General features: G+C 59.1%; 8 protein-coding genes across 8 annotated transcripts; 6 read left to right on the plus strand and 2 right to left on the minus strand.

Annotated features, from left to right (window-relative positions):
• Window positions 1-458: 458 nt before the first annotated feature.
• On the plus strand, window positions 459-2,212 carry OT_ostta05g04040 (Forkhead-associated (FHA) domain; the record flags this gene model as incomplete). Its single annotated transcript, XM_022984341.1, has 2 exons — window positions 459-735; window positions 840-2,212. The coding sequence occupies 2 exons, from the start codon at window positions 459-461 to the stop codon at window positions 2,210-2,212; spliced, it is 1,650 nt and encodes a 549-aa protein (XP_022839082.1).
• A 150-nt stretch (window positions 2,213-2,362) lies between these two features.
• On the plus strand, window positions 2,363-3,826 carry OT_ostta05g04050 (FAD-dependent pyridine nucleotide-disulphide oxidoreductase; the record flags this gene model as incomplete). The annotated part of the gene is made up of 1 exon (XM_003079460.1): window positions 2,363-3,826. One exon carries the CDS (start codon window positions 2,363-2,365, stop codon window positions 3,824-3,826), a length of 1,464 nt encoding a protein of 487 aa, XP_003079508.1.
• Window positions 3,827-3,989: 163 nt separating this feature from the next.
• On the minus strand, window positions 3,990-5,774 carry OT_ostta05g04060 (Parallel beta-helix repeat; the record flags this gene model as incomplete). Its single annotated transcript, XM_022984342.1, has 1 exon — window positions 3,990-5,774. One exon carries the CDS (start codon window positions 5,772-5,774, stop codon window positions 3,990-3,992), a length of 1,785 nt encoding a protein of 594 aa, XP_022839083.1.
• Window positions 5,775-6,578: 804 nt separating this feature from the next.
• On the plus strand, window positions 6,579-8,645 carry OT_ostta05g04070 (Glucosamine-fructose-6-phosphate aminotransferase, isomerising; the record flags this gene model as incomplete). Its single annotated transcript, XM_022984343.1, has 1 exon — window positions 6,579-8,645. One exon carries the CDS (start codon window positions 6,579-6,581, stop codon window positions 8,643-8,645), a length of 2,067 nt encoding a protein of 688 aa, XP_022839084.1.
• A 154-nt stretch (window positions 8,646-8,799) lies between these two features.
• On the plus strand, window positions 8,800-10,959 carry OT_ostta05g04080 (Helicase, C-terminal; the record flags this gene model as incomplete). The annotated part of the gene is made up of 1 exon (XM_003079464.1): window positions 8,800-10,959. The coding sequence occupies one exon, from the start codon at window positions 8,800-8,802 to the stop codon at window positions 10,957-10,959; it is 2,160 nt and encodes a 719-aa protein (XP_003079512.1).
• A 907-nt stretch (window positions 10,960-11,866) lies between these two features.
• On the plus strand, window positions 11,867-13,723 carry OT_ostta05g04090 (unnamed product; the record flags this gene model as incomplete). The annotated part of the gene is made up of 1 exon (XM_003079465.1): window positions 11,867-13,723. The coding sequence occupies one exon, from the start codon at window positions 11,867-11,869 to the stop codon at window positions 13,721-13,723; it is 1,857 nt and encodes a 618-aa protein (XP_003079513.1).
• A 699-nt stretch (window positions 13,724-14,422) lies between these two features.
• On the plus strand, window positions 14,423-20,614 carry OT_ostta05g04100 (Dedicator of cytokinesis; the record flags this gene model as incomplete). Its single annotated transcript, XM_022984345.1, has 1 exon — window positions 14,423-20,614. The coding sequence occupies one exon, from the start codon at window positions 14,423-14,425 to the stop codon at window positions 20,612-20,614; it is 6,192 nt and encodes a 2,063-aa protein (XP_022839085.1).
• Window positions 20,615-20,681: 67 nt separating this feature from the next.
• On the minus strand, window positions 20,682-23,632 carry OT_ostta05g04110 (Helicase, C-terminal; the record flags this gene model as incomplete). Its single annotated transcript, XM_022984346.1, has 2 exons — window positions 20,682-23,508; window positions 23,565-23,632. 2 exons carry the CDS (start codon window positions 23,630-23,632, stop codon window positions 20,682-20,684), a joined length of 2,895 nt encoding a protein of 964 aa, XP_022839086.1.
• Window positions 23,633-23,673: the final 41 nt, after the last annotated feature.

Genomic DNA, 23,673 nt, shown 5'->3' on the forward strand with positions numbered 1-23,673 from the left:
ATCATCCCCCATCCCACCGTCGCGCGTCCCCCGCACCGCGCGCGCGTCGCGTCGAGGCGTCGAAGACCGCACGCGTCGCCCCGGCGCCAGCCGCGCGCGCCGTCCGTCGCCCATCCACCCCTTGTCGGTCGACGCGACGTCCCGCGTCGCCGTCGCGCGCGCGCGCGCGGGCGCGGCGGACATGGACGCCGCGCGACGCGACGGGCGATCGCGCGCGCGCGGTGGACGCGCGCGCGGACGTCGGGGCGTCGGTGGGGCGTGGATGGATATTATCTTTGAGTGATGACTCGTACACGGGGGGGTCGGTCCGACGCTCGCGCGTGTGTCGAGGGAAATATGGGGTTTGGGACCGTGCCCCGACGCTCGCGCGTGTGTCGAGGGAAATATGGGGTTTGGGACCGTGCCCACGCCCGTCGGGCTCGCGCGCGAGGCGACACATCGCGCGCGCGTGGACGACGATGGCGACCTCGAGCGCGGTCGAGGCGGCGGACGGGAGCGACGATGACGACGGACGGTGGTGGGCGCGTCTGGTGCCGGCGAGCGAGGACGCGATGGCGGCGACACACGTCGATCGCGCGGAGATGGGCGCGACGCGCGCGCGCGCGGTGGACGGGCAACGACGGGCGATGAAGCTCCGATTGAAGAGCACGGTGATCGGACGGGTGGTGATGAATCGCGAGGGCACGGCGAGGGCGCGAGGGCAACCGGCGGATTTAGCGCTGGAGGTGCCGAGCGGTGCGTCGATGGGTGATTTCGATGTCTGTGATTTTTGTTTTTTGAAAACTGGACGCGCGTTTGGAGGACTGACGAGAGCGACGCGGGTGCTTTGAATGACGCAGTGAGCGCGAAGCACGTGGTGGTGACGTGTGAGGTGAAGGATGCGTCGAAGTGGCCGCCAGAGTTTGACGTGAAGATTGTGGACGTGTCGAGGAACGGGGCGAGTCTGAACGGCGAACGCATGGAGAAGGACAAGTACTACGCCCTGGCGGATGGGGACATGTTGACGCTGCCGTTTCAGTTGGATTACAGGTTCGAGCTGAATCCGGAAGGGACGGTTCCGAGAGCGACGCGAGCGCCGATTGAGGAGACGGCGACGCCGTTGCAGAAGAAGCGGGCGTCGCCGGCGTCGGCGTCGGCGCGGGACGACGCGGCGAAGCGGACGCGCGATTCGGACGTCATCGGTTCCAGTGGGCCCGTGACGGAGCTCGAACAGAAGCTGCGAGAGATGAACGAGGCCAACGAGAAGCTTCGTACGCTCGTCCAAGAACTCCAAGGCAATATTGAGCAGAAGGAGAAGCGCGAGACGGAGCTGGTGGCCGAGCTGGAGCGTACCAAGGCGTCGAGCGACGAACAACGACCTCAAGTCGACCTCGTCGAGAACGAGGCGCTGGTGAAAGAGCTCGAGGAAACGCGCGCGCAGCGAGACGAGGCGAAATCCAAGATTGAGGTCGAAGCTAGGGCCAGGGCAGACGCCGAGGAACGTGTCGAGGCGCTCGTCGGCGAAAAGGTGGAGCTCGAGACTAAGCTTCAGAGTATCGAGACCGCGCATCGCGACGCCACGTCGGCTTTGGAGAAGCAGCACGCGGACGCTATCGCTAATACGCACGCGCAGAACGCTGAGACAACGGCAAAGCTCAACGAAGAAATCACAACTCTCAAGGCGCGCGTCGCCGAACTCGACGAAGCGCAGGCGCCTCTCAGACACGAGCTCAAGGTCGCGAACACGCGCGTGCAGCAGAGAGACGAGCACATACTTGATTTCCGGAAATCGGCAAAAGAGCTGTATGCGCTCACGCTTCACATGAGTAAAATGAACGAAAAGTACGATGAGATGCTGCAATCCGAGATTTGCGCCGAAAACGCTGAGGGCGACGCTACCGAAGACGAGGGCGAGGCCAAGAGCGATGAAGACGGTTTCGACGCTCCGGACGCAATGAAACCACCCTCTGACAGTGTCTTAGCCGACGTACACTGTCCTCCCTCGGAGCCGCAGGAACCTGCGATAGAGAGAGACGACGAGGAGACGAAGGGCGACGAGGCCGCCATGGAGGAGGAGGCGGAGAACGAGGAGGCCACCGCCGCCGCCACGCCCAAATCGCCGCCACTTCGATCCGTCTCCGGGAATACCCCGCGCTCGAGCTCTCGCTCGCCAAAACGAGGCATCGTTCGCGACAGCGAAGATGTCATTCCCATGAACGTCTTCGAAGGTTGACACTTCGAATGATGATCGAATAACACACGCGTAGAAACAACAAAGTCGACTGAAAGCTTTTTGCAACCAACCAGAAGTACCTCATTCGTCATCGCTTCGCCCGACCGCGCGCGCTCTAACGCGCTCGCGGCCGGCGCCACCATCCCTCCCATGCCCTCGCACGCCCTCCTCGTCGCCGTGCGCGCGTTCGTTCGCGCGCGCGTTGACCAGCCGCCGCCGTTTCGAAGCCGAACGCTGAAACCGTCTTCTTTTCGTCGTCACGGCATCGTGACGCACGCGTCGTCCACGAGTAGTAGCGATGACGATGGTTCAAAGGTTGCCGTGCTGGGGGGCGGCGCGGCGGGACTCACGGCGGCGTACTTCGCGGCAAAACAAGGCGCGCGGGTGGTGGTGTATGAGCGCAACGGTGAGTGCGGAAAGAAAATCTTAATGTCGGGAGGATCGCGGTGTAACGTGCTCCCGGTGAGCGCCACGGAGAAAGATTTCGTGACAGAGAGCTCTGCTCGGGCGCTGAAGGCGCTGTTGAAGTCGTGGAGTGTGGATAGATGTCGAGCGTGGATCGAGGAGGACGTCGGCGTCGCGCTCGGCCTGGAGGAGACGACGAACAAGTATTTTCCGCTGAGCAACTCCTCAAAAGAGGTTCGGGATCGATTGGTGGAGGCGTGTGAAAAGGTTGGGGTGGAGTTTCGGTACGAGAGCTCGATCGATGGCGTGGTGAGAAGTGGTGACGGTGCAGGATGGACGCTGCGCGTGCGCGGGCGCGGAGACGAGCGCGCGCGGGTGTTGGTTTTGGCGATGGGCGGTTTATCTTTTCCCGCTGTCGGTACCGATGGTACCGGCTTCGTGATCGCTAGGAGAGACCTCGGACATTCACTGAACGAGCCCTATCCTGCGTTGGTGCCGCTCACTGGGGCACATCCGGGAGGCGAACCACTCCCGGGCCTCACCGCCCAGGTCGAACTCAAGATTTCGGGCGCCGAGGGGAGTAAAAAAGCGGCCAAGGCGAATCGAAAGGGATTTTTGTTCACCCATCGCGGCTTCAGCGGACCGAGCGTGTTGGATATGAGCCATCATCTCGTGCGACCGCTCGTGCGCTCAAATTCCGCAAAGGGAGGATCGACAAAGGATGAAGATTTTGACGAGGTGACGTCGTCTTCATCGCCCAAGATGGTTATTAACTGGAGTGGAGTGAAGCGCGAGGAGTGGCAGGAGCGTTTGACGGCGCCTCCGGGTCGTGCGCTCGTCATCAACAGAGTTCGTGACGCGCTGCCAAGTCGACTCGCCGACGCATTGGTGGCTGAGTCGGGCGTCGATTCGCGATGTAAAATCTGCGAGCTGAAAAAAGATGATCGCCTCAAGCTCCTTCAAGTCTTGACAGAGTATGAAGTCTCGGTCAAGGGCCATCAGGGTTATCGTAAGGCCGAGGTCACCGGCGGTGGTGTCATTTTGGATGAGCTCAACACGGCGACGATGGAGTCTCTCAAGGCGCCGGGAGTGTTCTTGTGCGGAGAGGTGTGCGATGTCTTCGGAAGAATCGGCGGATTCAATTTTGTTTACGCTTGGTTTTCAGGTAGACTCGCGGGGCAGAGTGCGGGGAAACTCGCGGCGGAGTAGCATAGTAGTTGGTAGTGGAAACTTCTTGCAGAAATAGCCGTACAGATGGAATTACAAGCGCACGCCTGATCGACGTGACGCTGGACAAGAGCGAGTTTACTCAGTCTCGTGCAACCAAAAGTTTATGTATTTACGCTGTACATTTGTTTCACATTAGCTTTTTTCACGTAACGATGGTGATCTGTTGGTCCTGAACCTGAATGTCAAAGTCAATGACTCGACGGAACTTTGGTGACTTGATCATCCCATGCGATGTCTCGCGTTTCAACGGCGTCGCTGGTCTCGAAGAGGGAAGCGGAAGTAGAGTCGAATGCATACCAGCGATGCGTATGCCCACCGCGTCGGATAGGTCGACCATTTGTTCTCCGTGCCCCTCCGCCGTGACTCGGCTCCATCTCACATTTCCACGATCGATGGCGAGGTTGCAAAAGTTCCCACTGAGCTCTGATCCGAAGATATCGACGTTTGCTCCACCAGAAACGGACACACCGTCGTTCGCATTCGCCAAGATGTGGCATCCTTCGACGATGACGTCAATCTCCCCAGATTCTCCGTCATCGCTCTCGTTAGTGGTGTCCAAATCCATCAAGAACGCCGAGAACTCTTCCTCAAGATCGAGTTCTTCATCGAACTCATCCGCGTGCGCAGTGAAGTAATCTCGAGTGGTGTATCGCTGAGAGATATCGATCCCGTTGAAAGCGTTCCCGCGAACCTCTGAGTTCTGAATGCGACCCCGACCGCACATGGCGACGCCGACGCTGCGGTTGTTTGCGACGATGGTGTTTGAGATGTTCGCCGTGGACGACACACCGATCGAAATGCCCGCGCCGACGTTATTCGCGATAAGATTATCGTGAATCTCACCGTGCGCGCGGTCAAACATGACCACGCCGTGAGCGTGTCCGTTCACGATGCGATTGTTCATGATCTCGACGTCGCCAGACAAGGCTGAAACGGCGGCAAACAAGCCGTTGTACCCGCGAGATGAGGACAAGACTTCAATTTCATCCAGCTCTTCATCCTCATGTCCGCTCTCGGAGCCTGTCATCGCCGCCGTGATCCTACACGCCGTGAGAGAGCCTCCTGACGTCGTTAAGAAGGAGCTTAGCACGGTGTTAATGTTGCACGCATGCACTTGCGCGATGGAGTCGGTGCCCGTCGCCACGACGCCTTCGCCCGCGCTGATCACGTCGCAGCTATCCAAGCGCAATCGCGACCCATCTGAGATGTACACACACGCCTGGTGTCCATCGCCGGATAGACTCCCGCGCTTGGTCGAGCTCTTTCGACACAGCGTGAGATTTGTCACCAACGAGCTGGCGCCGTGCGAGTTGTTCAGCGCGCGCGCCGTTATCAGCGCCGGCTGCTCGTCGCTCACGACGCGAATCTCCTCGCGCTTACCCACGCCCAAGAGTTCAATCCCTCTGGGAATAGTCAGCGAACCCTCGTACGTGCCCGGACCGAGCTCGACGACGTCGCCCGCTTGTGCGTTGTTCATCACGCGCTGCAAAGCGCTCGTTTGCATGACGCCGCCCAAAGCGGCACAATCGACTCGAATAACGCGCTTCGCCGCGACTATCGCGACACCTCTCGTAGAATATCGCTCCCTGTACGCCGAGCGCCATCCACCGCCACCTCTCCGCGCGTTCGGTCTGTCGACGTTCGCGCTCGTCCCGAACGTGGAGGCGAACGGAAGTCTCGCGCTCCGCGCCCACGTCTTCGCCGGCCGCATTCGCCACCGCGCCTCGCACAGAGTCTTCCACAGCGAATCATCCAGCGTCACCTCTCGCATCGTCCTCGAGCACCGCCCGAGCGTCTCCACGCTCGCGGCGTCCATGAACCCGCACGCGTACAACAAACAGTCCCTCGGCAACGCCTCCAGCGCCGACAGCCTCGACGCGTTCGCCCGCACCGCGTCCCCTCCGAGTCCTCCATCGCGCGCGCCCATCGATCGACCCTCACATCGCCACCCACCCCGACCTCGCGCGCCCCGAGCATCGTCCGCGCGCGCCGTCCGCGCGCCGTCGCCGTCCCGTCCCCTCCGTCCCGCCCGGCGTCCGCGCCGCGGTCGGTTCAAAAATCCACCATCCCACCCCTCGGTCGACGTCCGCCCCCTCCCGATCCCACGTCCGCACTCGCGCGTCCACCGCGCGCCGTCCGACGACCCCATCGCTCGTCGCTCACCCACGCGCGTCCGAGCGTCCGCGTCGCGCGCGTCACGATCGCGTCCAACCGTCACCGCGCGCCCATCGGTGTCCATCATCCCTCGGTCCACGCCCGCGCGCGCGCGATCGTCCGCGCGACGGCGATCGAGCGATCGACCGTGGCCCGAACGTCCACCGCGCGCGCGCGCGCGACGTCGACGCACCGGTCGCGGGCGACGCGCGTGACGACGTCGCGCGCGCGCGGTGGGCACGTCACGAGCACGCCAACGAAAACCCATCATCGGGCGAGCACGCGATACGCGAACGAAAACCCATCAGTGGGCGAGCGCGCGACACGCCAACGAAAACCCATCATCGGGCGAGCGCGCGACACGCCAACGAAAACCCATCAGTGGGCGAGCGCGAGCGGGCGAAAAAACCATCATCGGGCGAAAAAAACCATCACCGCGCGAAAAAGAAACCCCCGATCGATGCGTACAAACGACACCGCGACCGCCGCGGGGCGGGAGTGAAAAACCTCCGCGCGATCGCTCGCGCGCGGGACGACGACGCGCGCGTTCGGTGGACCCGCGGCGCGGTCGGGTGCGATGTGTGGGATCTTCGCGTACCTGAACTATAACTGCCCGAAGAGCCAGAAAGAAATCGTCGAGAAGCTCCTCACCGGATTGCGACGTTTGGAGTACCGCGGGTACGACTCCGCGGGGTTGGCGATCGAGGACGGACGCGACGCGACGGAGACGACGAGCGTGGTGTTTCGAGCGACGGGGAAGATTGCGAATTTGGAGGCGCTGTTGACGGCGAGCGAAGGGGAATTACACGGGGGGACGCACTTTGAGACGCACTGCGGCATCGCGCACACGCGATGGGCGACGCACGGACCGCCGGCGTCGAAGAATTCGCACCCGCACTCGAGCGGTGCGGATAATGATTTTTTGGTCGTGCACAACGGGATCATCACGAATCATCAGGCGCTGAGGGAGACGTTGATTCGAAAGGGGTACGTGTTCGAGAGCGATACGGATACGGAGGTGATTCCAAAGTTGACAAAGTATCTGTACGATAAATTTTCAGAAAAGTGCACGTTCAGGCAGTTGGTGATGGAGGTTTTGAGGCAGTTGCAGGGGGCGTACGCGCTGGCGTTTAAGTCGAAGCATTATCCCGGGGAGTTGGTGGCGGCGAAGAGAGGGTCGCCGCTCTTGCTCGGTATCGTGGAGGGTCCGCACCCGGGGGAGCAGCACGCGCTCGTCACGAGCGAGGGGTTCGCGCCGAACTCGAAGCGGACGAAGAGGATGTCCATGGAGTTTTATTTCGCATCCGACGCTTCGGCGATGGTTGAGCACACCAAGCGCGTGTTACACCTCGAGGACGATGACGTCGCGCACATTCAAAACGGCGCGTACGGGATTTATCGCATGGAGAGAGTGCATCACGAAGACGGCGTCGAGTCGCCGAGCCTGGCGTACGCACCGACTGTGAACTCCGCGGAGGTCGAGCGCACGGTGGAGACGCTCACCATGGAGGTGGAACAGATCATGAAGGGGAACTACGACCACTTTATGAAGAAGGAAATTCACGAGCAGCCAGACGCGATGACGCAAACCATGCGCGGGCGCGTCGTGTTCGAGCCAGACGGCAAGACGGTTCAGCGCGTGTTCATCGGCGGTATGGTGGATTATTTGAGCACGATTCGTCGCTCTAGGCGAATCATCTTGTGCGGTTGCGGGACGAGCTATCACAGCGCGATCGCCATTCGATCTCTCATGGAGGAGCTCACCGAGCTGCCCGTCACGCTCGAGCTCGCTTCAGACGTCCTCGATCGACAGTGTCCATTCTTCCGCGACGATTCCATCATTTTCATCTCGCAGAGCGGAGAGACCGCGGATACGCTGCGAGCGTTGGAGTACGCCAAGTCCAAGGGCGCGCTGTGCATCGGTATCGTCAATGTCGTCGGCTCTGCAATTTCTCGCGCGACAGATTGCGGGATCCACATTAACGCGGGCGCCGAAATTGGCGTCGCTTCCACCAAGGCGTACACGTGTCAAATCACCGCCATGGTCCTCCTCACCTTGGCGCTGAGCGAAGACTCTCGCTCTTTGCACGATCGTCGCATGGAGATCATGCGCGGTCTCGCCGACCTCCCGGACAATATGCGTCGCGCGCTGGAGCTCGATCAGCAAATGCTCTCGCTCGCAAAGACACTCGTGAACGAGAACTCTCTCTTACTCTTCGGCCGCGGATTCAACTACGCCACCGCCCTTGAAGGTGCGCTCAAGGTGAAAGAAGTCGCCCTGCTCCACTCCGAGGGGATCTTAGCCGGCGAGATGAAGCACGGTCCGCTCGCGTTGGTCGACGACACCCTGCCGCTCGTCGTCATTGCCACGCGAGACTCGTCCTACGTCAAGCAAAAGTCCGTCATCGAACAGCTCAGAGCTCGTGATGCGCGATGTATTCTCATCGTTGGCGAGAACGATGACTCGCTCGATCAATACGCGTGCGGGAAGGACATGATCATCCGTGTCCCCGAGGTCGCCGACTGCCTCCAACCCCTCATCAACATCGTTCCTCTGCAGCTCCTGAGCTACCACCTCACCGTCTTACGCGGGCACAACGTGGACCAACCGAGAAACCTCGCGAAATCCGTCACCGTGGAGTAAACATGGAAACATCACATGATTGTAACGCGCGAAAGCTCGATGATTCATTCGATCCATTCGTCGTCATCCTCCCAAACATCCTTTGCTCGCGCGTCTCGCTCGCCTCGCGCATCCGTCGCCACCGACCGCACACCGCGCCGCTCGTCCCGCGTCGATGTCCGGCTTCTGGCGTCCCGGCGCCGAAGCTCCGAGCATCAATCGTCCATCGACGCTCCTATCCCTGGAGGTCGACGCAGATGACGATGCGAACAGAGGCAGCGCGGTGGGCGTTGGAATCATCAATTTTGAGAAAAATCCCAAGCAAAGCCTCAGCGCGCGACGCCGAGCGCTCCCGATCGCCGCGCACGAGAACGAGTTGTTATACTGCGTCGAACGTCACGCGACGACGATCGTGGTCGGGCACACCGGGTGCGGGAAGACGACGCAGATACCGCAGTATTTGAGAGCGGGCGGGTGGTGCGCGAGCGGACGCGGCGTGGCGGTGACGCAACCGAGGCGAGTGGCGGCGCAGACAGTGGCGCAGAGGGTGGCGGAGGAGGTCGGGTGCGTGTTAGGGGACGTCGTGGGGTACGCGATTCGGTTCGAGGACGTGTGCGCGGAGGGAAAGACGGAGATTAAGTTTTGCACGGATGGCGCGCTGTTGAGAGAGTTGGCGGACGATCCGTTATTGACAAAGTATTCGGTGGTGATGGTGGACGAGGCGCACGAGCGCACGCTCGCCACGGACGTGTTGTTGGGGTTATTGAAAAAGGTCCAGCGTGCGCGACCGGATCTACGGTTGATCGTGTCGAGCGCGACGATTCAGGCGGAGTTGTTTGCGGAATTTTTTGACGCGAGCAGAGCCGACGCCGCCGATGCGCGCGGCGCCGACGCGGGACCGTCCAAGAAGCCCGTGATCATGTCCGTCGAGGGTCGGGCGCACGGCGTACTGATTCATTACGCCGATGAACCGACTGGGGATTACGTGCAGAGGGCGGTGGATGCGGCGCTGGACGTGCACCAAGGCGAAGGTCCGGGTGACATTTTAATCTTTCTCACGGGAGAGGAAGAGATCGACGATGCGGTGCGTTTGCTCGAGGACGAGGCGCGAGAGATGCAAAGTCGTTCAGGGAATTCGCGTAACGCGCTAGATTTAGTCGTTTGCCCGCTCTACGCGGGATTGAATCCAGCCGCTCAATTGGAGGCGTTTAGGCCGGCGAGGAGAGGAACTCGAAAAGTTGTCGTCGCCACAAACGTGGCGGAGACGTCCGTCACGATCGAGGGCATCGTGTACGTGATAGATTGCTGCTTCTCTAAGCAGAAAGCGTTCGATCCCGAACGCGGGATGGAGAGTTTGTTCGTCGCTCCGGTGAGCAAGGCGAGCGCGAACCAGCGCGCCGGAAGAGCCGGGCGCGTTCGCCCGGGTAAGTGCTTTCGCCTGTGCACCGAGATCGACTATCGAGCGTTGGCCGACGTCACGGCGCCAGAGATCGTTCGAAGTGATCTAGCGAGCGTGGTCCTGCAAATCAAAGCCATGGGGATAGATAATATTATGAATTTCGAGTGGGTGTCGCCGCCGCCCGAGGCGAACATGATCAAGGCGCTCGAGCTCCTGTATGCGCTCAAGGCTCTGGACGACGACGCCAAGCTCACGAACCCGCTCGGGATTCATCTAGCCGAATTACCCGTCGATCCCCAGCTCGGGAAGATGCTCCTCGTGAGCGGAGAGATGGAGTGCGTTCGAGAGGCGCTCACGGTTGCGGCGTACCAGCAAGTGCGCTCGCTTTGGGTCACGCACCGCGGGCAGAAGAAACGACTGGACGAAATGCGCAATCGTTTCGCCGTGGAGGAAGGGGACGCGGTGATGATGCTGAACATTCACGACGCGTACCGCGACGCGCGAAATCAAGCCAAGTTTGCGGGCGAAAACATGCTCAATCACCGAGCGCTTCTTCGCGCCGGAGACATTCGCGCGCAGTTGAGACGGCACCTCGCGCGGCTCGGCGTTCTCACCGATTCGTCGTGCGGAGACGACACGATTCCGATTCGTCGCGCCATCGCGGCTGGTTTCTTCGCCAACGCCGCCGCGCTGGCACCGTACGGAGGCGGTGCCGACGGTTCCGTCTTCCACTCTCTTCGCGCGACGACGGCGCGCGCTCGGGCGCGCGAGCTCCGCGTCCACCCGAGCTCCGCCCTCTTCCACGCCCGTCCACCGTGCGTGGTGTACTGCGCCGCCGTGCGCACCGATCGCGAGTACATGCGCGACGTCACCGTCGTCGACCCATCCTGGCTCACCGAGCTCGCCCCGCACTTTTACGAGGCGAGGGTTACGTAGGACATAGCTCGCGCGCACGCATCGCGTCGGTCGTCGCGTTGCCGTGTGCCGATTCGCCTCCCCTCGTTGATCGATAGGCGGCTGGCTGTCCTCGCCAAAATGCTCAGTCCCGGGGGTCGGACGCGCGTCGGTGTTGGAAAAGGGCGGAACGCGCCGTCGCGGACGGCGGATGAATGCGATGGTCGCCCCCGTGCCCCGTGTTTTACCCCCTTTTAGCCATTGTACCCCTCGTCACGCTCTCGATGTTTTCTTGATGGCCGACAAATCAGGAGACGTTTAGGGTATTTTGTATTCTAGACCCTAATTCTAGGGGAATCGACGCGTCGCGTCCGCATCGGACGCCGAGCGGCACACCCCGCCGCGATGCGTCCGGTGGCGACGCGTCGCGGCGGGGGGCGACGCGATGCGGACGCGAAAAAAAAAAAAAAAAAACGCGACGCGATGCGGACGCGCGCGACGCGACGCCTGCGACGGCGACGACGCGTCGTCGCGTCGGCACTCGGCGCGCGCGCGATTTCGAATTGGAATCGCGCGACGGCGGCGCGCGAATTCGCCTCGAACGCGAACGTTCCGTGCGCGCGCGCGCGACGACATCGACGAGGGAATAAAGGTACGTCTCGTTCGCGGACGATGCGCGGCGCGACGCGGAGTCGCGGCGCGGAGAGGGGGCGATCGGTCGAGATCGCATCGCGCGCGCGCTGTTCCCCGGTGGCGCGTGCATCGCGCCGCCGGGGAGCGCGCGAGCGCGCGATGACGACGGGCGCGCGCGCAAGGATGCGTCGATTTGTTTCACGTCGCGGTGCGCGCGCGCGGGCGACGGCGTCGACGACGGTGACGCGTTCGTTCGATGCGCGCCGATGGCGGATTAATAACTAACTGTCCGCCGTGGACGCGCAGGACGGGAGCAATGCCGCGGGGATACCGCGGTGGATACGACTACGCATTCGCGGGGTGGAGGAAGCGAAACCGTGAGGCATTCACGGAAGCGTCATCTGCTGCTAACGCACGTGTTGGTTGGCCAGTCGGGGGTCGCGGTGGCGCGGATGCCAAAGCTAAAGCCAAAGCCGAGGCGGACGCCGAGTCGGATGCGGCGAACGCGCGCGTCGCGTTCGCGGCGGAGGCGACACGCGTCGCTCTCGGCGACGTCACGAACGCCGCGAGGCGAGACGAGGCGGCGCCGAAGGCGGCGAGCGGAGTCGGATTGGAGGCGCCGGTGGAGAACGACGCGCCCAAAGATACCGCTGGTGGTGTCGCGACGGCGACGACGCTCGCGTTGAAATACGTCACACGCGCCGCCGGGGACGGACTCGGAGGAGCACCGGTCGTCACCTTGGAGGTGTTTAATGCCGAATTGTGCGCCAAGACCATGAACAATGAGACGGTGCGCGGCGTGGATTTCGAGAGCATCATCTCAGACATTTACTCGCGCGTCTCACCGAGCGCGTGCGCGCCGGACAGGTTCGCGCGTTGGCTCGCGAGAGGAGCGCCATTGTTCGCGGCGACGGGGCTGCCGAAGGTCGACATGATGGATGATGATGAAGCGTGTCGCCAACGTGCATTTCGACGTACCACCAGTTCAACAAACGCACAGTGGTCCTCCCCGCTCAACGCGGCGGAGTCAAAGTATGCGTGTCAAAATCTTAACGCGGTTCGCGTCGCGGCGATGGCGCTGGACGCGAGCGAATTCGAGTTGCGTCAGGCTTTGGAAAAGGTCGAGACGGCCACGGGATCGATGGCGCGATATCTGAACGTACGCGGGTGCTATCACTACAGAATTCGCACCGACGACGGACTCGTGTTCGCGTACGTCGGGGAAAGTATCGATGTAGAGCGACGAATCAACGAGCACTTGACGGCGCTGCTCGGCGACGGGCGCGCGCACGACATGCAGCGAGGACACGCACTCGTTCGACGAGCCCAAAAGGGCGACGACGACCATGCTGATGCTGATTTTCAATGCAGTGTGTGGGTCATTCACGGACAGGATGAAGCGAGCGCGGTCGAGTTGGCGAAGACGTACGTGAAAACGTGCACGTCGACGCCGTCGATTTTGGAAGTCGCGCGCGCGATTGCGAGTGCCGGATTCTTCGTCGAAGCGGTATTCACCGCGCACTACGGGACCTTGCACGAGCACACCGCGGACGGCGTCATCGGAATGAACTTTTCTCAGCCCGGTGTGTGCCATACCAGGGAGGTCACCCGCGAGTATACGTGGAACGAGATCAGAGAGACATTCGGAAAGAAGACGCGATGTACGAAGACTTTGCCGGCGTTCACGTGCGGACGGTGCAACAGAGATTTTCCGCAAGGAAAGACGCGAAGTAACTCCCACGGAGACGGCCATGGACGCGTGTGCGACACTTGCTACAAAATCGCTTTGTATGCAAAGAAGCCGCAGTTTCAGTGCCTTGAGTGCGACAGAGAGATGCAAGGGAAACGAAGTTACCTCGGAGACGGCGATGGACGCGTGTGCGCAAGATGCTACAAAATCGCTTTACTCGCGTCAAAACCGCCTTTTCGGTGCAAAATTTGCGTTGGGGATTTTCTGCAAGGGAAACGAAGTTACCGGCACGCAGACGGCCATGGCCGCGTGTGCGTTGGGTGCTACCAAAAAGCAAGCAGGGCGAATCAGCCACCGTTCACGTGCGCGCTATGCTCGCATGCGGTTTCTCGAGGGAAGCGGAGTCATCCCCAAAGAGATGGTGACGGGCGCGTGTGCAAAGCTTGCTACAGGAAATGCCTCGCGTCCACCCGCGAAATGTGATACGAGTAATAACTTTTGTAACGGGTAATCGGTGAAGAACTGAATTCAATGCAAGCTCTTTGATTAAAAATTAAAAGCCTTCGCAAGGTCAAAAAAGTTTGTCTCCCCTAAGCGACGACACGCACCCACACAAAAGATACGGCTCAGTCTCGACGCGTCCGTCGACCGCGCGACGTCGTCCCGTCCTCTCGCTCGCGCCCCGCGCGCCGAACGCGGCGGCCGACGACACCCGCTCGGTTCCCCGCCTCGGTGTCGCCGACGCCGCAGCGGCGCCGCGCGCGAGCCTCCGCCCGCGCGCGCGCGCCGACCGCGTCCTCGTCGCGGACGAGCGATCCGCGGAACTGTTTGATTCGGGACGACCGGCGATCGACGCCCGCGCCGGCGCGTCGCCCCCCACGGCTTCGTTGACAAGCGGGCGCGACCCCACCCGGGTGAGGGTTTATAGACCACCGGTGGTTGACCTCGTGCGCGCTCGAGAAGTCGTGGGGATAGTTACGGGTACTTTTTCATCGTGCATCGTGCATCGACCCATCCGTCGCGTCGTCGTCGCGATGGGCGATCGCGTCGACGCCGCAGGTGCGCGCGCGCGTCGGGCGCGGTCGACGCGGACGCGGGATCGGCGATCGCGCGGACGAGGGCGACGCGTCGCGGGCGACGGGGCGCGGGTGTGGGCGAGCGATCGATTCATCCATCGACGCGATGGCGTGGCGGGCGATTCGTCGGGGTGGGGCGACGACGACGACGCGTGGGTCGTTCTCTGGCGCGCTCGCGACCGAGGGGCGGGGTGGGAGTGAGAAACACGGAAGTGGGTGGACGCGGGACGCGGTGGAGCGGGGGGAGACGGACGCGGCGCACGTGGAGGCGCTCGTGGCGTCGAAACGCGGACGGTGGTTGGCGCTCGAACGCGGAGAGAACGATGGGTGGGCGCGCGGGGCGGATGTGGAACGACGCGCGCGGGAGTGGTACGATGATGATGATGCGGAACGAACGCGCGGGAGCGATGGGGGATCGGTGGGGGGGTCGGATGATGGGGAGACGGATGACGGCGACGCGCGGCGACGGGCGGAGCGCGAGACGTCGACGTCGGACGTCGCGACGGATGGGTCGTTGATGCAGCTCTACGACGGTGGAATGCGAGGGATGCCGCCGATGCCGGGTTCGTTGGCGCTCCCGAGGACGCCCGCGAGCGCGCTCGCGCGTGAAGGGGCGACCCCGGCGGTGTCCGCGACGGCGGCGGCGCGGGAGGCGCGCACGGTGCGGTTCACGCTTCAGGTGTCCGACATCTCATTCGAGGTCGGGGCGCTGGAGACGATCGAGGGAACGATGGCGCTGTACGATTTGCAGGCGCGAGTCAAGCTGAGTGAAAATTTTCTATTCTCTTGGCCGAACGCGAAAAACGCCAAGCAAACGGCGGCGTTCACGATCCCCGCCGAGTCCGTCTCACCAAACATACGACTCATCGCACACCTCACGCACCTCGTACCGGACGAGGGTGGGATCGAGGATAAGGTGTACACGCATAAGGATCTGCGTAAGGCGAAGGCGCACGCGGACAAAGAGCGTCAACGCGTGCTCGGCATCGAAGTCCTTCGTCAGCAAGCGGCGCAGACAAGTAAACCACCTCGATCGGTGACTTCAGTGCATTCATCAGAGGGCAGTTCGCAGCTTGCCGCAAACGAGGTGGAGAACACGACGCTGTCAAAAAGACGGAATACGCTTGCGTGGGCAGTTTTGCCAATTTTTGACGCGCGCGCCGGCGGCGCCATCGGCGCCTCTTCACTGCTCGAGGAAACGAGTTGTACCGAGATGTATAGAGTGAAGGAGAATTACAATGAAATGTCTCTACTGGATGCGGCGCTGTCGTCCGGTACGAATCACTCGTTGAAATCACACAAACCGATTCGATGCAAGATGCAGTGTCTCTTGAGTCCGCTGAAAATGTCATCTCCCGGCGTGGAGATGACAAACGGCGCCGCGACGAACGGGTCCACTAACGCCGCTGGTGTCACGTTCGTTAAAGAGCTTGTTTCGTTCACGCATAACACGGCGCTGGACTGGGAGATGGCGTGGGGAGGAGCCGTCGACGACGGCTTGTCGCGCGACCTGTACGTCTACGTGAAAATATTGGACATCGGCAAGCGTCAAGATCTTCGCGTGCGCGTGCAGCTCAGAGATGACGACCTGGATATCGACGGTAAGGGCTTACTCGCGTTTCCGTCGCCGTGTGGCCGAGGTCTCTGTCGGGAAAGCTGGACCACCATGAGTCGTCTGCGAGCAAAGGGTGGAGTTTTCCATCACGAGGCGCGTGTGCGATTACCAGTACGACTAAATCCTTCGCATCACATTGTGTTGAGTATTTACGGCGCACAGAGCGCCACGACTGGTATATTCGGTACGAATGCTGGTCAAGAGGAGTTGCTCGGTCATTCAGTCATAAAACTTTGCGACCAACCTGAAACGTTGGCGGCAAACATTGCGAACGCGGCGACTCCCAGCGGAGGCGACATGAGTCTTGTCGCCGTTCGTGAGCTTTTACCAAAATATTTGCAGTCGAATGTCCGGGCGCACATGCCTTACTGGGAGGACCGAAAAGAGTGCGTACACGTGCGCCTTCGGCTCGCGTCTACGATGCACACAGGAGATGTCCATGTTGGCGCTCTCTTCTCCGCGTGCGCAGCGTGGGGCGATACTCAAACGCCCGAGACAGAGGATAAATTGCGAGTTGCCGTGAGCGAACTTTCACTCGCGAAGGACAGAGCGTTAATTCAACACTTGCCAGCCATACTGAATCTTCTGGTTAGCTTGGCGCTTAGAGTGGCCGATCCCGAGCCCGAGGAGCAAGAGGAGCAACTCAGCTCGCGTCTGAGTCGGGATTCGCGTCGAGGAGCAGATGACGACGACATGGTGTCGCTTCAATCCGGACTGAGTGACGATCTAGGTGGAAGCGTTGATTTGGGCAAGTACAACATGGATTCAGCCCTTCCGAAGAATGATTTACTGGACGAAACACGGGACATGGGCACGTTGGCTTTTCACACTCTGGTGCGCATTGTCGCTCAAGTCCAACGCATCGATCCAGGTCCGAAACCGGCAGTCAATGGTGTGGTGAGTCATAGTCCACCTCTGGAAGCGTACGTGACGCTAGCCTTTGGTTCCCTCGAGCGTTCATCTAGCAAACATTTGTCCAAGCTGCAACTGGCTGGCACCTCGCGAGGAGCGGGGACACCAATCCACACGATTCTTGCGAGACGTTACTCGGCTGTGTTGGCGGCGACGAGAGAGTCCTACATTCCATACGAGGAAGCCTTGTCGATGTCTTGGTTCTTTCTAGGTATGATTCATAGAGCTGTCGCGCTCGAGCGTGCGCAGTCTCCGAGCAACGCAATTTCCGTCGAAAACGATGAATTAGCCTTAACGCAGATCATTGACATTTTATCGAGTGAAGTGAAGACGCGAGGTGAGCAAAATGCACCCCAGAATCCGGATCTCGAAAAGGCAAGAAATTTGAACTGCGGGATAGCCATGTTCTTATCGTTGCTCTTTGCCATTCCTGGGATAAAAAAACAACCCAGCGCGAGCAATGGAAGTACAATTCTTCTCGGCCGCGCTGGTCCTCTCGCATCGCTGGCGACTCGGCTGGCCTCGATGCACATTAAGAATCTCAGCGCGAGTGAGGGTAACTCCGTGCACACCGCTTTGCTCCGAGAATTTTACGACACGCTCTGCTCCTCACCAGTTATCTTGGACATCATCACTGCATCGGCCGTGAACAATGGCAAGAACGGATGGAGTCCAGAGGACGGGAAGTTCGGAGCTGGCGATGGTCTCATCGATGCTTTCACTGACGCGATGCGTCTGAATTTGTGCACGACTGACGTGAGTCGTCCGAAAAGTAACTTGAGAGCGGCGTGTGCTGCACGCATTATCGCAGCCGCACTCACAAGGCATGCGTGGGATCGCTCATGGCAGTCCGCCGGAGCGAGACGATCCATCGCGGCGGCGTACGCGCCGATTCTGCGACTTCTCATAAACAACCGTCAAACCATCGAAGAATTACCACTCGTAGCGCGAAGAGATGCTCTTGTTAGCGTACTCATGCTAGCTCGAGACGCCGACACTGCCAAGATGTGGGACTGGCTTCGTGCAGACGCTTCTCGCATGAAAAACTTTGTGAGCATCCTTTCTATGGCCGCCAAGGACTTTGCATACGAGCGCGATGAGAGCGATACGTGGTCACCAAGCGGACCAGTCTCTCTAGCTCAAGGCGTAATGCATGCGGACTTAGATGGAAGATCGCAGGCCGGCCATCTCAACACGTGTGTGTACAAAATTATCCTTCGAATCATTCGCGAATGGCAAGAGTGCAGTAGTCCAAACTCAAAATGGGGTGTCATTCGAGTCGCTCGAGCAATGGGTGTCATGCGGAGTAAGGTTCAAAATCCGAATAAGACGGTACGCATTCAAGGATTGAGTACCAAGTCGTCACCTTCGTCAATTTCTTTAGATGACTCCACGAGAGAAGAATCAGATGAAGACGTTGACGAATTTGAGTCGTTCAACGCTTTGGAAGGATTTCTCGGAGTGATGCTCGCCATCTTATCGAGACCGCAGAGCGTATCCTCGTGGCAAATGGCAGCTCCCATTTTGAATGCGCTCATTCGAGAGCACAGAAAAGTGCTCATGGCGTCTTTGCATCCTCGGAAAGAGCAAGACCCGGTGGAAGAGTATCCGCCAAAGCCTGCCGATGCGCCTGGCATTACGCCGTATGCGTTCTTGCAAGGGGCTGCCATCGCCGTATTCAAGGCGGCAGCTCGTCCCCCACCGGTTCGAGAGCTCGCGGTTGCTAGCTTACGCACGATGTTAGAGGCGGCAGTGGATGTGTTTGGAACGAGTGAGCAGCTGTGTCCCACGCTCATTTATGCGATGCACGCCGCGTTTTTCCCGCTCCGTCCTATTTCGTGCCAGGAAGGCTTGTCTCTTTCGTTGCAGACCCTGAAGTCTGGAACCGAGGTGAGCCCGACCGGTTGGAATAACTCGGTCAAAGGCACACTTGGCACGCTGGACCGCGCGGAAGAGTGCATTCGGCGTCTTGCGGATGCGACAATAAACCCACGAAGCACGCTCAACGTCCCACGTGCGGCGGAGCTTGAGGCAGAGCTCGCACTCGCTCTCAAGTCGTCCCCAGCTGCTCACGTGAAGGTCCTGTGCTCTCTATCTAGCAGACTTGCCAGCGCGGAACACTGGGTCGAGGCGGCCGAAGCGTCGACTGCGGCTGGCATTATCGCGATGCAAGCATTTTCAATCGCGGCGCCAACGCAGTGCGTGTGGTTTGACCATGACGTGCAATCTTTGCGAGATTCTTTCTTTGCACTGACGGAGGAAACTTCACCGGTTCCCGCGGTGGCGGGAATTCGCTGCGGTACTGAGGAAATCAACGAAGAAGCGATTTTGTCCCATCTCTCGAGAGGTGTGGAGTTGTTCACAAGGGGCAGCCACCTCGAAGCGGCTTTGAGAGTCAACGAAACGGCTCAAATTTCGTGGGAGACACACAGACAGTTTGGTTCGTTGAGCGAATCACACGCGATGATGGCCGAACTTTTCAAACGTTTGGAGGCTACGTCCGGTGTCGGTGATCCTAAGAGATTCGAGTGGGACATGCGAGGAAAGCCACCTCCTGAACCAGCAACGTTTTGGCGCGTGCGCTTACTCGGTGATCTGTGGGATGATATGCAAGACTCTGAATGGATCTACCGCGAATGCAACGATCGCACGTTGGGAGAGATGAATAAAAAAATTATCTCACAGTTATCGAGCTATCTACCGAGTAGGGCGCAGATCAAGGTTCTGTCCACAACCTCAGACACTTCGATGGACGAAGGATGCGCAGGCGTGCAGATAACTGCAGTGCAAAGACGAGCCATCCCTCTTGCCCAGAATGCCATCGGAGGAGGAGTTGGCGGCATGGCATTTTCCGGCTGCTCCACGTTCACGTTCGACACTCCCGTTTTGTTCACTGAGGATGGAGAGATGAGACCATCGCAAGTCCCCATTTCTGCATCGCTTCGGTATCAAGGACGGAGACGCACCACCATCACAGTTAAAGGTCGATTTCCCGGTCTTCTCCCTCGCTTGCGCGTGCTCGACTCCAAAGTAGAAGAAATGAATCCATGCCAAAGTGCGATTCAGATGCTCGAAGAGCAGACGGTCGCTCTTTTAGCGGCGGCGAATGCGCGCAAGCCACAGGCTGAGCTCCTGCAGCGTTTGTTACAAGGTTCGCTTGCGGCTGGCGTGAATGGAGGAGTACCCTCTTTGATCAACTCATTCTTCGAAACCGAGTTACCAAGTGCGATAGTGAGAAGCAACCAAGTCACCGCGGCGCAGTTCTTGACGCCGACGCGTACCATCAGTTTACTTCCCGAGCCGCAAACGCCTGAGTCGCGCAGCACAATGCCTCGCACTCCCATTTCACTGCACAAGAGAGTTTTGAGCGAAACCGCGGTCCCGATGGGTATGGGAATCCCGCTCGATACCCCAACGAGCGCTTCATATCCGTCACCGTCCACGTCATCACTGTCGCCGAATATGAAGGCACCGCCACCATCTCCGGCGTCTGTGGCAATGACGACACCGATTTCAGCAGTGACAGTATCGCCTGGTACTCCGGCGCCATCTTTGTCGCGCGCAGACAGCGTTCAACTCGTTCGTTCGCTCTGGAAACTTTATCGAGCATGCTGTAAGGTTCTCGACACGCACAGGGCACTCGATCAACCGGAAAGTTTGGAGCAGCTTTTCGTGACGGCGATTCAGGATTTGCGCGTAAGCATTGAAGCGGTCGAGTCTGACATCGACTTTCAACAGGATGACGTCGCGACGCCGGCCATCTCTACATAGGATGCCACTGTTATCATATTACATATCCGTTCATTCGCATCGCGCGCGCGTCATTAATACATATCTTTCAGCTTGAGAAGATGAAATCCCAGCTTTCGTCGTCTTGCGAATCTGAATCGGTTCCTCGCAACGCTGTTTCAGTGGCGAGCACCATTGGACAGGTTCTGGCGTAGTGTCCCAGTTCGCCGCACTTTCGGCAGCGGTCACCAGGTTTCGGGCCAGGTCGCTCGTCTTCCGATCTCGTGTCCGGGAGCGTGCACTGGCTTGCCCAGTGTCCTTGCTGTCCGCATCGGTTACATATGTCATCCTTGTGCAAAGACTTCTTACGAGAGCGAGAGTTGGGCGAGCTTCCCTCATTCGGCATCTCGAAATCCTCGAAATCAACAATTTTGCGCACGGCATTGTCCAAACCCGCCAACCGATAGCGCTTAGTCTGCTTGTCCATGACGATTGTCGTTTGCTTCAATCTCGCTGGCGAAGAAGAATATATCGGTGTTGATGAACTCTTGTTCGGCGTGCAGGGACTTCGATTTCCGTCACGCGCGACCGTGTAGTATTCCTCAATGTCACGTCCAACGCAGCCTTCGAAGATGATGTGAGCCTTGAGGCACAACGGCGCGTTGTCACCCGGAACATTTGAACAATTGAATCTTCCGTGCAAAACGACCGAGGAAGCTTCCTGAGTCAAATCTACATTGAATTCTCTGATTGGAATCCGCTGAATGTAGAGTAGCCGGTCATCGTGTTCGCTTCCGACAAATATCGTTCCTTGATATTTCTTAGGGAGGTGATTAGTGCACAGTTTGCTCGATGAAGTATCCTTGAAAGAAATTGTAACGTCGATGTTGTAGATCTCCTTTGACACGACGTGATGAGACATCTTAATCTTCAGCTCGGACGGAAAGTCCTTAACATCACCCTGCAGCGTGTTCCCGAAGGGAAATTGCTTTTCAACCTTCATTTCGATTCGTCGAGGGTCAGCGGCTTCCACGTCTTGGAATGTCGTGATCTTCGCCAAGGCGAGCTTTTTGACCATGTTCTTCATTCGAGCGTGCTTGAGCTGTGAGACGTGCATGTTTGAGTCTGGCCACTTTTGCACGTCAATCCCTTTGGCGAGAGCGAATGCGTTCACCGCGGCAGAGAACGATTGCACCGACTGATAATATTCCGAAGCCGCGCGCATGATGCGAGTTCCCAGATGGAAAATCTTTTCGCCCTCCATGCGCATCGACGGTAGGAGCGAAATCGTCGGCTCAATGATATCAGTGAGAGCGTACTGCGCGACGAGATACAGCTTTTCTCCCCCGGTTCTGATGACTTTTGCAATTGATAACTTCTTCCCCTTCGGTGACGCCTCCTGCACCGGGAATCGGACGATACGTTGTTCTTGATTGAGCTCCTTCAACAACTTTCGTTCGTCTCGACGAAGCTTGACGTTGCAAAGCTCTTCGCTCTCACACAGCATTTTCAGAAAGTTCGCGTAAGTCGGACTTGCGACATTCTTCATAATATTCTTCATCGTGTTAAATCGTAAATAGCGAAGACTCATGATGTCACCAGCCCTGAGCGGTCGCAATGAGTTCCCAACCATTTCGCACATCCCAGTAGAGACGAGTTCGTGGATCGTTGACTCAATCGATCGCTTCACAGCGTCTTCCGCATCTCGCTGAACTCCGTACTTTTGCGGTGCGTGTGAAGTTCGAATGTAATAAAATGTACTCTTGACCCAGTCGAACGCGTCGTCAATGGAGTTGATAGTTCGACAACTTATCTCTGCGTTCAAGTACTCGGGCAAGGAAGCGCCAAGGCTTGATTCCAGTGGAAATCGGCCGTGCACTAAACCTTCGTAACGACCTCGCATAGAATTCTTTGTCATCACGACAGCAACACCTTCGGTGTCGTACTGAGGACGACCGGCTCGACCGATCATTTGAAGCAGATTATCCATGGAAAGCTCTTTGTATGTACCGCCGCCGTCATAGACTTGCGTCCCAGCCACGACGGCCAAATATGCTGGAAGGTTGACGCCCATGGCCAGCGTGCTCGTGGAGCACAAAACAATAATCAAACGGTCGCGAAATAGCTGCTCAGCGAGCTCACGATCCTCTCGCTCCAGACCGGCATGATGAAACGCCACGCCCGCGGCGATGCACTCACCCAGACCCTTGTTCTTCGCTCGCCTCGCAGCCTCTTGCAGGAGATGCGCACAACTCGGATTTACGTACACGTTACCATTGTTGCGAGAAGCCACGACTAATTCCTTCGCGGTCTGCAGGGCGTTATCGCGTGAACCCAAGAAGACGATTGTCTGCTTTCCTCGGTAAAATTCTTGTATCACGCCGTAGACGTGCTGCTTTAAGAATTTGCTGAAGAGAAAGTCATTCGTTGCGTCTCGAAAACTCCTCACAAAAGTTTGAAGCTTGACTGGTCGAAACTCCTCTCCGAACACAAAAGTGCCCTCGGGACCGGCATCGAGCCACTGCGCAAGATTCTCGATGTTTGGTATCGTAGCGCTCACCGCTCCGAATCGCACGTTTCGTAAATGAGACTGCAAGAGAGCCGCGGACTTCGACAAGAGCTTCAAACGACTCACGATGGCCTCCAAACATCCACCACGATCGTCACCGATGAGATGCACTTCGTCTATAAGCACAGCGGCGACGTCGCTGAAGAATGACATCCCTCCTCTGTTCGCGTCCAAGCGCGTCACTCGATCAAATTTCTCCGGCGTCGCCAAAATCACATCCACATTTTCAATCTCTCCCCACACGTCTCCTCTGTAATTCTGATCACTAGTGAGCTCCACGAATGTGATACCGATCCTTCCCAATCGCTGCTTCCATTCTCTCGCCTTCTCGCTCACGAGCGCTCGATTCGGCGCGAGATAAATGACCCTGCGCGCGAAATCGGTCAGTGTCTCGTCGCGTCGATGTCTACGATTCACACGTACTTCCTCCTGTTCGGTCCGTTGATCCCCCCGCTCGCCACCACACTCGGCCCTCGAAGAGCCGCTAACATCGCCAGCTCGAACACCGTCGTTTTCCCGCTCCCCGTCGGCG

Source organism: Ostreococcus tauri, assembly GCF_000214015.3.
Source record: "Ostreococcus tauri WGS project CAID00000000 data, contig chromosome 05, whole genome shotgun sequence".
NCBI classification, from domain to species: Eukaryota; Viridiplantae; Chlorophyta; class Mamiellophyceae; order Mamiellales; family Bathycoccaceae; genus Ostreococcus; species Ostreococcus tauri.